We start from the raw sequence: 12,380 nt of genomic DNA on the forward strand, positions 1-12,380 counted from the left end.
GGAAAGAAATGAAGACAGCCTAAGAGACATCTGGGACAACATTAAATGCACCAATATTCACATTATAGGGGTCCCAGAAGGAGAACAGAGAGATAAAGGACCCGAGAAAATATTTGAAGAGATTATAATCAAAAATTTCCCTAACATGGGATAGGAAAATGCCACCCAAGTCCAGGAAGCGCAGAGAGTCCCAGGAAGGATAAACCCAAGGAGAAACACGCCGAGACACATAGTAAGCAAATTGACAAAAATTAAAGACAAAGAAATATTATTAAAAGCAACAAGGGAAAAATGACAAAGAACAAGGGAACTCCCATAAGGTTAGCAGCTGATTTCTCAGCAGCAACTCTACAAGCCAGAAGGGAGTGGCAGGATATATTTAAAGTGATGAAAGGGAAGAACCTACAATCAAGATTACTCTAGCCAGCAAGGATCTCATTCAGATTTGACAGAGAAATCAAAAGCTTTACAGACAAGCAAAAGCTAAGAGAATTCAGCACCGGCAAACCAGCTCTACAACAAATGCTAAAGGAACTTCTCTAAGTGGGAAACACAAGAGAAGAAGAGGACCTACAAAAACAAACCCAAAACAATTAAGAAAATGTTAATAGGAACATACATATCGATAATTGCCTTAAACGTGAATGGATTAAATGCTCCAACCAGAAGACACAGGCTCGCTGAATGGACACAAAAGCAAGACCCATATATATGCTGTCTACAAGAGACCCACTTCAGACCTACGGACACAAACAGATTGAAAGTGAGGGGATGGAAAAAGATACTCCATGTAAATGGAAACCAAAGGAAAGCTGGATAGCAATACTCATATCAGATAAAATAGACTGTAAAATAAAGAATGTTGCAAGAGACAAGGAAGTTCACCATATAATGATCAAGTGATCAATCCAAGAGGATATAACAATTATAAATATATATTCACCCAGCACAGGAGCACCTCAATACATAAGGCAAATGCTAACAGCTGTAAAAGAGGAAATCGACAGTAACACAGTAATAGTGGGAGACTTTAACACCTCATTACACCAATGGACAGATCATCTAGACAGAAAGTTAATAAGGAAACACAAGCTTTAAACGAGTTAAGTGATATTTATAGGACATTCCATCCAAAAACAGCAGATTACACTTTCTTCTCAAGTGCACACAGAACATTCTCCAGGTTAGATCACATCTTGGGTCACAAATCAAGCCTTGGTAAATTTAAGAAAATTGAAATCATATCAAGCATCTTTTCCGACCACAGTGCTATGAGATTAGAAGTCAATTACAGGGAAAAAAAATGTTAAAAAACACAAACACATGGAGGCTAAACAATAAGTTACTAAATAACGAAGACATCACTGAAGAAATCAAAGAGGAAATCAGAAAATACCTAGAGACAAATATCAACAAAAACACGACAATCCAAAACCTATGGGATGCAGCGAAAGCAGTTCTAAGAGGGAAGTTTATAGCAATACAATCCTATCTCAGGAAACAAGAAAAATCTCAAATAAACAATCTAACCTTACACCTAAAGGAACTAGAGAAAGAAGAACAAACAAAACCCAGTTAGTAGAAGGAAAGAAATCATTTTCAGATCAGAAATAAATGAAATAAAAAAGGGGGAATGCTAGCAAAGATCAATAAAACTAAAAGCTGGTTCTTTGAGAAGATAAACAAAATTGATCAACCTTTAGCCAGACTCATCAAGAAAAAGAGGGAGAGGACTCAAATCAATAAAATTAGCAATGAAAAAGGTAATGTTACAACAGACACTGCAGAAATACAAAGCATCCTAGGACACTGCTACAAGCAACTCTGTGCCAATAAAATGGACAACCTGGAAGAAATGGACAACTTCTTAGAAAGGTATAACCTTCCAAGACTGAACCAGGAAGAAATAGAAAATATGAACAATCCAATCACAAGTAATGAAATTGAAACTGTGATTAAAAATCTTCCTGCAAAGAAAAGTCCAGGACCAGATGGCTTCACAGGTGAATTCTCTCAAGCATTTAGAGAAGAGCTAACACCCATCCTTCTCAGACTCTTCCAAAAAACTTGAGAGGAATAAACACTCCCGAAATCATTCTACGCGGCCTCCATCACCAGATACCAAAACCAGACAAACATACTACAAAAAAAGAAAATTACAGACCAGTATCACCGATGAATATACATGCCAAAATCCTCAACAAAATACTAGCAAACAGACTCCGACGACGCATTAAAAGGATCATAAACCATGATGAAGTGGGATTTATCCCAGCATTGCAAGGATTCTTCAATATACACAAATCAATAAATGTGATACACTATGGTAACAAATTGAAGAATAAAAACCATATGATCATCTCAATAGATGCAGAAAAAGCTTTTGACAAAATTCAACAGCATTTTTGCTAAAAATAAAAATTGTCCAGAAAGTGGGCATAGAGGGAACCTATCTGAACATAGTAAAGGCCATATACGACAAACCCACAGCAAACATCATTCTCAATGGTGAAAAAATGAAAGCATTTTCTCTAAGATCAGGAACAAGGCAAGGATGTCCACTCTCGCCGCTATTATTCAACATAGTTTTGGAAGTCCTAGCTATGGCAATCAGAGAAAAAAAATAAAAAGATACAAACTGGAAAAGAAGAAGTAAAACTGTCACTGCAGATGACATGATACTTATACATAGAAAATCCTAAAGATGCCACCAGAAGACTACCAGAGCAAATCAATGAATTTGGTAAAGTTGCAGGATACAAAATTAATGTACCGAAACCTCTTGCATTCCTGTACACGAACAACAAAAGATTAGAAAGAGAAATTAAGGAAAGAATTCCATTCACTATTACAACAAATAGAATAAAATACCTAGGAATAAACCTACCTAAGGAGTTGAAAGACCTGTACTCAGGCGGCTAAGAGCGCGGACCCCAGAGATGGGCATGAGACGCTAAGGCTGCTGCTGCAGCCACCAAGAATCCTGTCTGCAAGCACAGGTCACTATCCACACCGTCCCTCCCGGGAGCCTGTGCAGCCCGCCACTGCCAGGGTCCCATGATCCAGGGACAACTTCCCTGGGAGAACACACGGCATGCCTCAGGCTGGTGCAACGTCCCTGTGGCCTCTGACGCCACAGGCTCACCCCGCATTCCGTACTCCTCCCTCTCCCTGGCCTGAGTGAGCCAGAGCCCCCGAATCAGCTGCTCCTTTAACCCCGTCCTGTCTGAGTGAAGAACAGATGCTCTCAGGTGACCTACATGCAGAGGCGGGTCCAAATCCAAAGCTGAACCCCAGGAGCTGTGCGAACAAAGAAGAGAAAGGGAAATTTCTCCCAACAGCCTCAGGAGCAGTGGATTAAATCTCCACAATCAACTTGATGTACCCTGCATCTGTGGAATACCTGAATAGACAAGGAATCATCCCAAATTGAGGAGGTGGACTTTGGGAGCAACGATATATATATATTTTTTTCCCTTTTTCTCTCTTTGTGAGTGTGTATGTGTATGGTTCTGTGTGTGATTTTGTCTGTATAGCTTTGCTTTTACCATTTGTCCTAGGCTTGTGTCTCCCCTTTTTTTTTTTTTTAATTACTTAAAAAAATTTTTTTAATAATTATTTTTTATTTTAATAACTATTTTATTTTATTTTACTTTATTTTATTTTATTTTATCTTCTTCTTTCTTTCTTTTCTCCCTTTTTTTCTGAGCCTTGTGGATGACAGGCTCTTGGTGCTCCAGCTAGGCGTCAGGACTGTGCCACTGAGGTGGGAGAGCCAAGTTCAGGACACTGGTCCACAAGAGACCTCCCAGCTCCACGTAATATTAAACGGCAAAAATCTCCCAGAGATCTCCATCTCAACGCCAAGACCCAGCTCCACTCAATGACCAGCAAGCCACAGTGCTGGACACCCTATGCCAAACAACTAGTAAGACAGGAACACAACCCCATCCATTAGCAGAGAGGCTGCCTAAAATCATATTAAGGCCACAGACACCCCAAAACACACCACCAGATGTGGACCTGCCCACCAGAAAGACAACATCCAGCCTCATCCACCAGAACACAGACACTAGTCTCCTCCACCAGGAAGCCTACACAACCCACTGAACCAATCTTAGCCACTGGGGACAGACACCAAAAACAACGGGAAGTACGAACCTGCAGCCTGCGAAAAGGAGACTCCAAACACAGTAAGTTAAGCAAGATGAGAAGACAGAGAAACACACAGCAGATGAAGGAGCAGGGCAAAAACCAACCAGACCTAACAAATGAAGAGCAAATATACAGTCTACCTGAAAAATTCAGAATAGTGATAGTAAAGATGATCAAAAATCTTGGAGATAGAATGGAGAAAATACAAGAAACGTTTAAGAAGGACCTAGAAGAACTAAAGAGCAAACAAACAGTGATGAACAACACAAAAAATGAAATTTAAAATTCTCTAGAAGGGATGAATAGCAGAATAACTGAGGCAGAAGAACGGATAAGTGATCTAGAAGATAAAATAGTGGAAATAACTGCTACAGAGCAGAATAAAGAAAAAGGAATGAAAAGAATTGAGGACAGTCAGAGAACTCTGGGACAACATTAAACACACCAACATTCGAATTCTAGGGGTCCCAGAAGAAGAAGAGAAAAAGAAACGGACTGAGAAAATATTTGAAGAGATTATAGTTGAAAAGTTCCCTAATATGGGAAAGGAAATAGTTAATCAAGTCCAGGAAGCACAGAGAGTTCCATACAGGATAAATCCAAGGAGAAACACACCAAGGCACATATTAATCCTACTTCAAAAATTAAATACAAATAAAAAATATTAAAAGCAGCAAGGGAAAAACAACAAATAACACACCAGGGAATCCCCATAAGGTTAACAGCTGATCTTTCAGCAGAAACTCTGCAAGCCAGAAGGGAGTGGCAGGACATATTTAAAGTGATGAAAGAGAAAAACCTACAACCAAGATTTCCCAGCAGGGATCTCATTCAGATTTGATGGAGAAATTAAAACCTTTACAGACAAGCAAACGCTAAGAGAATTCAGCACCACCAAACCAGCTTTACAACAAATGCTAAAGGAACTTCTCTAGGCAGGAAACACAAGAGAAAGAAAAGACCTACAATAACAAACCCAAAACAATTAAGAAAATGGTCATAGGAACATACATATCGATAATTACCTAAAATGTAAATGGATTAAATGCTCCCACCAAAAGACATAGAGTGGCTGAATGTATACAAAAACAAGACCCGTATATATTCTGTCCACAAGAGACCCACTTCAGAACTAGGGACACATACAGACTGAAAGTGAGGGGATGGAAAAAGATATTCCATGCAAATGGAAATCAAAAGAAAGCTGGAGTAACAATTCTCATATCAGACGAAATAGACTTTTAAAAAAAACTATTACAAGAGACAAAGAAGGACACTACATAATGATCAAGAGATCAATCCAAGAAGAAGATATAACAATTATAAATATATATGCACCCAACATAGGAGTACCTCAATACAAATGGCAAATGCTAACAGCCGTAAAAGAGGAAATCGACAGTAACACAATCATAGTAGGGGACTTTAACACCCCACTTTCACCAATGGACAGATCAACCAAAATGAAAATAAATAAGGAACCACAAGCTTTAAATGATACATTAAACAAGATGGACTTAATTGATATTTATAGGACATTCCATCCAAAAACAACAGAATACACATTCTTCTCAAGTTCTCATGAAACATTCTCCAGGATAGGTCATATCTTGGGTCACAAGTCAATCCTTGGTAAATTTAAGAAAATTGAAATCGTATCAAGTATCTTTTCCGACCACAATGCTATGAGACTAGATATTAATTACAGGAAAAAATCTGTAAAAAATACAAACACATGGAGGCTAAACAATACACTACTTAATAACCAAGAGATCACTGAAGAAATCAAAGAGGAAAGCAAAAATTGCCTAGAAACAAATGACAATGAAAACACAACGACACAAAACCTATGGGATGCAGCAAAAGCAGTTCTAAGAGGGAAGTTTATAGCAATACATTCCTACCTTAAGAAACAAGAAACATCTCAAATAAACAACCTAACTTTACACCTAAAGCAATTAGAGAAAGAAGAACAAAAGAACCCCAAAGGTAGCAGAAGAAAAGAAATCATAAAGATTAGATCAGAAATACATGAAAAAGAAATGAAGGAAACGATAGCAAAGATCAGTAAAACTAAAAGCTGGTTCTTTGAGAAGATAAACAAAATTGATAAACCATTAGCCAGACTCATCAAGAGAAAAAGGGAGAAGACTCAAATCAATAGAATTAGAAATGAAAAAGGAGAAGTAACAACTGACACTGCAGAAATACAAAGGATCATGGGAGAGTGCTACAAGCAACTATATGCCAATAAATTGGACAACCTGGAAGAAATGGACCAATTCTTAGAAAGATACAACCTTCCAAGACTGAACCAGGAAGAAATAGAAAATATGAACAGACCAATCACAAGCACTGAAATTGAAACTGTGATTAAAAATCTTCCAACAAACAAAAGCGCAGGACCACATGGATTCACAGGTGAATTCTATTCGAACATTAAGAGACGAGTTAACACCTATCCTTTTCAAACTCTTTTCAAAAATATAGCAGAGTGAGGAACACTCCCAAACTAATTCTACAAGGCCACCATCACCCTGATACCAAAACCAGACAAAGATGTCACAAAGAAAGAAAACTACAGGCCAATATCACTGCTGAACATAGATGCAAAAATCCTCAACAAAATACTAGGAAACAGCATCCAACAGCACATTAAAAGGATCATACACCATGATCAAGTGGGGTTTATCCCAGGAATTCAAGGAATCTTCAATATACGCAAATCAATCAATGTGATACACCATATTAACAAATTGAAGGAGAAAAACCATATGATCATCTCAATAGATGCAGACAAAGCTTTTGACAAAATTCAACACCCATTTATGATAAAAACCCTCCACAAAGTAGGCAAAGAGGGAACTTACCTCAACGTAATAAAGGCCATATATGACAAACACACAGCCAACATCGTCCTCAATGGTGAAAAACTGAAACCATTTCCACTAAGATCAGGAACAAGACAAGGTTGCCCACTCTCACTACTGTTATTATTCAACATAGTTTTGGAAGTTTCACCCACAGCAATTAGAGAAGAAAAAGAAATAAAAGGAATCCAAATCAGAAAAGAAGAAGTGAAGATGTCACTGTTTGCAGATGACATGATACTATACATAGAGAATCCTAAAGATGCTACCAGAAAACTACTAGAACTAATCAATGAATTTGGTAAAGTAGCAGGGTACAAAATTAATGCCCAGAAATCTCTTGCATCCCTATACACTAATGATGAAAAATCTGAAAGAAAAATTAAGGAAACACTCCCATTTACCATTGCAACAAAAAGAATAAAATATCTAGGAATAAACCTACCTAAGTAGACTAAAGCCCTGTATGCAGAAAAGTATAAGACACTGATGGAAGAAATTAAAGATGATACAAACAGATGGAGAGATATACCATGTTCTTGGATTGGAAGAATCAACATTGTGAAGATGACTCTACTACCCAAAGCAATCTACAGATTCAGTGCAATCCCTATCAAACTACCGATGGCATTTTTCACAGAACTAGAACAAAAAATTTCACAATATGTATGGAAACACAAAAGACCCCGAATAGCCAAAGCAATCTTGAGCAAGAAAAATGGAGCTGGAGGAATTAGGCTCCCTGATTTCAGAGTCTACTACAAAGCTACAGTAATCCATACAGTATGGTACAGGCACAAAAACAGAAATATAGATAAATGGAACAGGATAGAAAGCCCAGAGATAAACCCATGCACATATGGTCACCTTATGTTTGATAAAGGAGGCAAGCATATATGGTGGAGAAAAGACAGCCTCTTCAATAAGTGGTGCTGGGAAAACTGGACAGCTACATGTAAAAGAATGAAATTAGAACACTCCCTAACACCATACACAAAAATAAACTCAAAATGGATTAAAGACGTAAATGTAAGGCCAGACACTATCAAACTCTTAGAGGAAAACATAGGTAGAACACTCTGTGACATAAATCACAGCAAGATCCTTTTTGACCCACCTCCTAGAGAAATGGAAATAAAAACAAAAATAAACAGATGGGACCTAATGAAACTTAAAAGCTTTAGCACAGCAAAGGAAACCATAAACAAGACGAAAAGACAACCCTCAGAATGGGGGAAATTATTTGCAAATGAAGCAACTGACAAAGGATTAATCTCCAAAATTTACAAGCAGCTCATGCAGCTCAATATCAAAAAAGCAAACAACCCAATCCAAAACCAGGCAGAAGCCCTAAATAGACATTTCTCCAAAGAAGATATACAGATTGCCAACAGACACATGAAAGAATGCTCAACACCATTAATCATTAGAGAAATGCAAATCAGAACTACAATGAGGTGTCACCTCACACCGGTCAGAATGGCCATCATCAAAAAATCTACAAACAATAAATGCTGGAGAGGGTGTGGAGAAAAGGGACCCCTCTTGCCCTGTTGGTGGGAATGTAAATTGATGCAGCCACTATGGAGAACAGTATGGACGTTCCTTTCAAAACTAAAAATAGAACTACCATACGACCCAGCAATCCCTCTACTGGGCATATACCCTGAGAAAAGTATAATTCAAAGAGTCATGTATCAAAATGTTCATTGCAGCTCTATTTACAATAGCCAGGACATAGAAGCAACCTAAGTGTCCATCAAGAGATGAATGGATAAAGAAGATGTAGCATATATATACAATGGAATATTACTCAGCCATAAAAAGAAATGAAATTGAGTTGTTTGTAGTGAGGTGGATGGACCTAGAGTCTGTCATACAGAGTGAAGTAAGTCAGAAAGAGAAAAGCAAATACTGTATGCTAACACATATATATGGCATCTAAAAAAAAAAAAAAGAGGTCATGAAGAACCTAGGGGCATGTCAGGAATAAAGACACAGACCTGCTAGAGAATGGACATGAGGGTACGGGGAAGGGGAAGGTTAAGCTCTGACAAAGTGAGAGGGTGGCATGGGCATATATACACTACCAAACATTAAATAGATAGGTAGTGGGAAGCAGCCGCATAGCACAGGGAGATCACCTCCGTGCTTTGTGACCACCTAGAGGGGTGGGTTAGGGAAGGTGGGAGGGAGGGAGACTCAGGAGGGAAGAGATATGGGGACATATGTATATGTATAACTGATTCACTTTGTTATAAAGCAGAAAGTAACACACCATGTAAAGCAATTATACTCCAATAAAGATTTCTTTAAAAAAAAGTGAATTAGAAAAAAAAAAAAAGACCTGTACTCAAAGTTATAAGACACTGATGAAAGAAATCAAAGATGATATAAACCGATGGAGAGATATACCATGTTGTTGGATTGGAAGAATAAATATTGTGAAAATGACTATACTCCCTAAAGCAGTCTACAGATTCAGTGCAATCCCTATCAGATTACTAGTGGCATTTTTTACAGAACTAGAACAAAAAAATCTTAAAATCTGTATCTCTGTATGGAGATACAAAAGACCCCGAATAGCCAAAGCAATCTTGTGGGGAAAAAACGGAGCTGGAGGAATCAGACTCCCTGACTTCAGAGTATATTGCAAAGCTACAGTCATCAAAACAGTATGGTACTGGCATTAAAAACAGAAATACAGATCAATGGAACAGGATAGAAAGCCCAGAGATAAACCCATGCACCGATGGTCAACTGATCTATTAGAAAGGATCAAGGATATACAATGGAGAAAAGACAGTTTGTTCAATAAATGATGATGGGAAAACTGGAAAGCTACATGTAAAAGAATGAAATTAGAACACTCCCTAACGCCATACACAAAAATAAACTCAAAGTAGATTAAAGACCTAAATGTAAGACCAGACACTGTAAAACTCTTAGAGAAAAACATAGGAAGAACACTCTTCGACATAAATCACAGCAACATCTTTTTTGACCCACCTCCTAGAGTAATGGAAATGAAAACAAAAATAAACAAATGGGACCTAATGAAACTTCAAAGCTTTTGCACAGCAAAGGAAACTATAAGGAAGGCAAAAAGACGAAAAGACAACCTTCAGAATGGGAGAAAATATTTGCAAACGAATCAATGGACAAAGGATTAATCTCCAAAATATATAAACAGCTCATGCAGCTCAACATTAAAAAAACAACCCAATCAAAAAATGGGCAGAAGACCTAAATAGACATTCTCCAAAGAAGACATACTGGTGGCCAAGAGGCACATGAAAAGCTGCTTAACATCACTAATTATTAGAGAAATGCAAATCAAAACTACAATCAGGTATCACCTCACACCAGTTAGAATGGGCGGCATCATCAGAAAATCTACAAACAAATGCTGGAGAGGGTGTGGAGAAAAGGGAATCTTCTTGCACTGTTCATGGGAATGTAAATTGATACGGCCACTGTGGAGAACAGTATGGAGGCTCCTTAAAATACTAAAAATAGCATTACCATATGATCCAGCAATCCCACTACTGGGCATATACCCAGAGAAAACCATAATTCAAAAAGACACATGCACCCCAATGTTCGTTGCAGCACTATTTATAATAGCCAGGTCATGGAAGCAACCTAAATGCCCATTAGCAGACGAATGGATAAAGAAGATTTGGTACATATATGCAGTGGAATATTACCCAGCCATAAAATGGAACAAAATTGGGTCATTTGTAGAGACGTTGATGGACCTAGAGACTTTCATACAGAGTGAAGTAAGTCAGAAAGGAAAAAGAAATATTGTATATTAACTCATGTATGTGGAGTCTAGAAAAATGGTGCAGGTGAACTGGTTTGCAAGGCAGAAATGGAGACACAGATGTACAGAACAAACGTATGGACACCAAGGAGGGGTGGTGGTGGGGGGGGTGGGATGAATTGGGAGGTTGGGATTGACCTATGTACACCAATATGTATAAAATAGGTAATTGATAAGAATCTGCTGTATAAAAAATAAACTAAACTAAACTAAAATTCAAAAAAAAATAAAGAGACAACCAAGGATCGCTAAATATATGTTTATAGACCTCGGTTTTTCAAGAGACTGGTCAGTGTGCACTTCTGAGGACTTTGATCCCCATGTATGTACCACTGCTTTGATTCCCTTGGGGTTATGCTTCTTGTTGGGGTTTTTGCTTGTTGCTGTGGTGAAGCACTGAATAAGAGGGAAAGCAATTAGCATAATTTGTGATATTATGGCCCTAGATAATTAATATTTATTTATTTATTTGGTTGCACCAGGTCTTAGTTGTAGCAGGCGGGCTCCTTAGTTGCGGCTCGCTGGCTCCTTAGTTGTGTCATGCGAACTCTTAGTTGTGGCATGCATGTGGAATCTAGTTCCCTGACCAGGGATAAAACCCAGGCCCCCTGCATTGGGAGCATGGTGTCTTAATCACTGTACCACCAGGGAAGTCCTCGGCCCTAGAATTAATGCCACAGGATTCTCAATGGAACAAGATTCAGTGAGTGCCTGTGTATGGACTCTGTCAGTCATAGTTTACTGGTAGTTCTGGAATATGTAGGCAAATTAAGGGGGGATCAGAGGATCCATCTAGGTTTTCTTTTTGTAGTGTGACCTATCATTTATGATTTTCAAAAATCATGTTAGTTTAAAACATGCTTCTCTCCTCTTACCCAGTGATAAATGCTGCTCATTCTTTCTACAATGGAACAACAACTCTACCAATATCAGATGAAGACAGAACTCCACGAAAGAGAATTAGCAAAACCTTAAATATGACTACGAGTCCCGAGGAGAAAAGAAAAATCATTGGGGATACTTTTGTTAAGGTACCTTTTTAATATCCTCAATGTGTACTATTTTCGATGTGAGTTTTAGTATTTTTTTTCCTTATCATTATACCAAATAACCAAATTTTGTGACTAATTTTGATTCTTTTGTTGGCTAAGAGTTTTACCATATACTGCTATTATACTGATTTAGTAGAAACTGTTTTATGTTTTTAAAAAACATATGTACTTATGTTTTTAGTTTGTTGTTTTCATTGCGTAAGAATAAATATTTTCAGTTGATATTAGATTTTAGTTCTTTGGGTATTTCAGTGGCTAGATTTTTTTAAGCTTTTGATGGGAATGTTCGTATACCTTTTTGAATCACATTAAGCATGTGTTTTGAGGGTTTTTTTGACTTTTTAAAAATTTTATTAATGTATAGTTGGTTGACATTGACAATGTGTTTTTTTAAAATTTTTATTGCTAATATTTTGTCTCTTTTTTTTTACAACTTTATTGGAGTATAATTGCTTTACAATGTTGTGTTAGTTT

The 12,380-nt window shown here is 37.6% G+C and overlaps 1 protein-coding gene across 1 annotated transcript in view; it reads left to right on the forward strand.

Annotated features, from left to right (window-relative positions):
- GMPS (guanine monophosphate synthase) overlaps positions 1–12,380 on the forward strand; it is a 91,206-nt gene that overhangs the window by 62,114 nt on the left and 16,712 nt on the right. The window contains exon 8 of the mRNA XM_068546138.1: positions 11,734–11,885. Coding sequence (XP_068402239.1) covers positions 11,734–11,885 — 152 coding nt within the window. The remainder of the gene's footprint in view (positions 1–11,733; positions 11,886–12,380) is intronic.

This window comes from Eschrichtius robustus, chromosome 6 (assembly GCF_028021215.1).
Source record: "Eschrichtius robustus isolate mEscRob2 chromosome 6, mEscRob2.pri, whole genome shotgun sequence".
NCBI lineage: Eukaryota > Metazoa > Chordata > Mammalia > Artiodactyla > Eschrichtiidae > Eschrichtius > Eschrichtius robustus.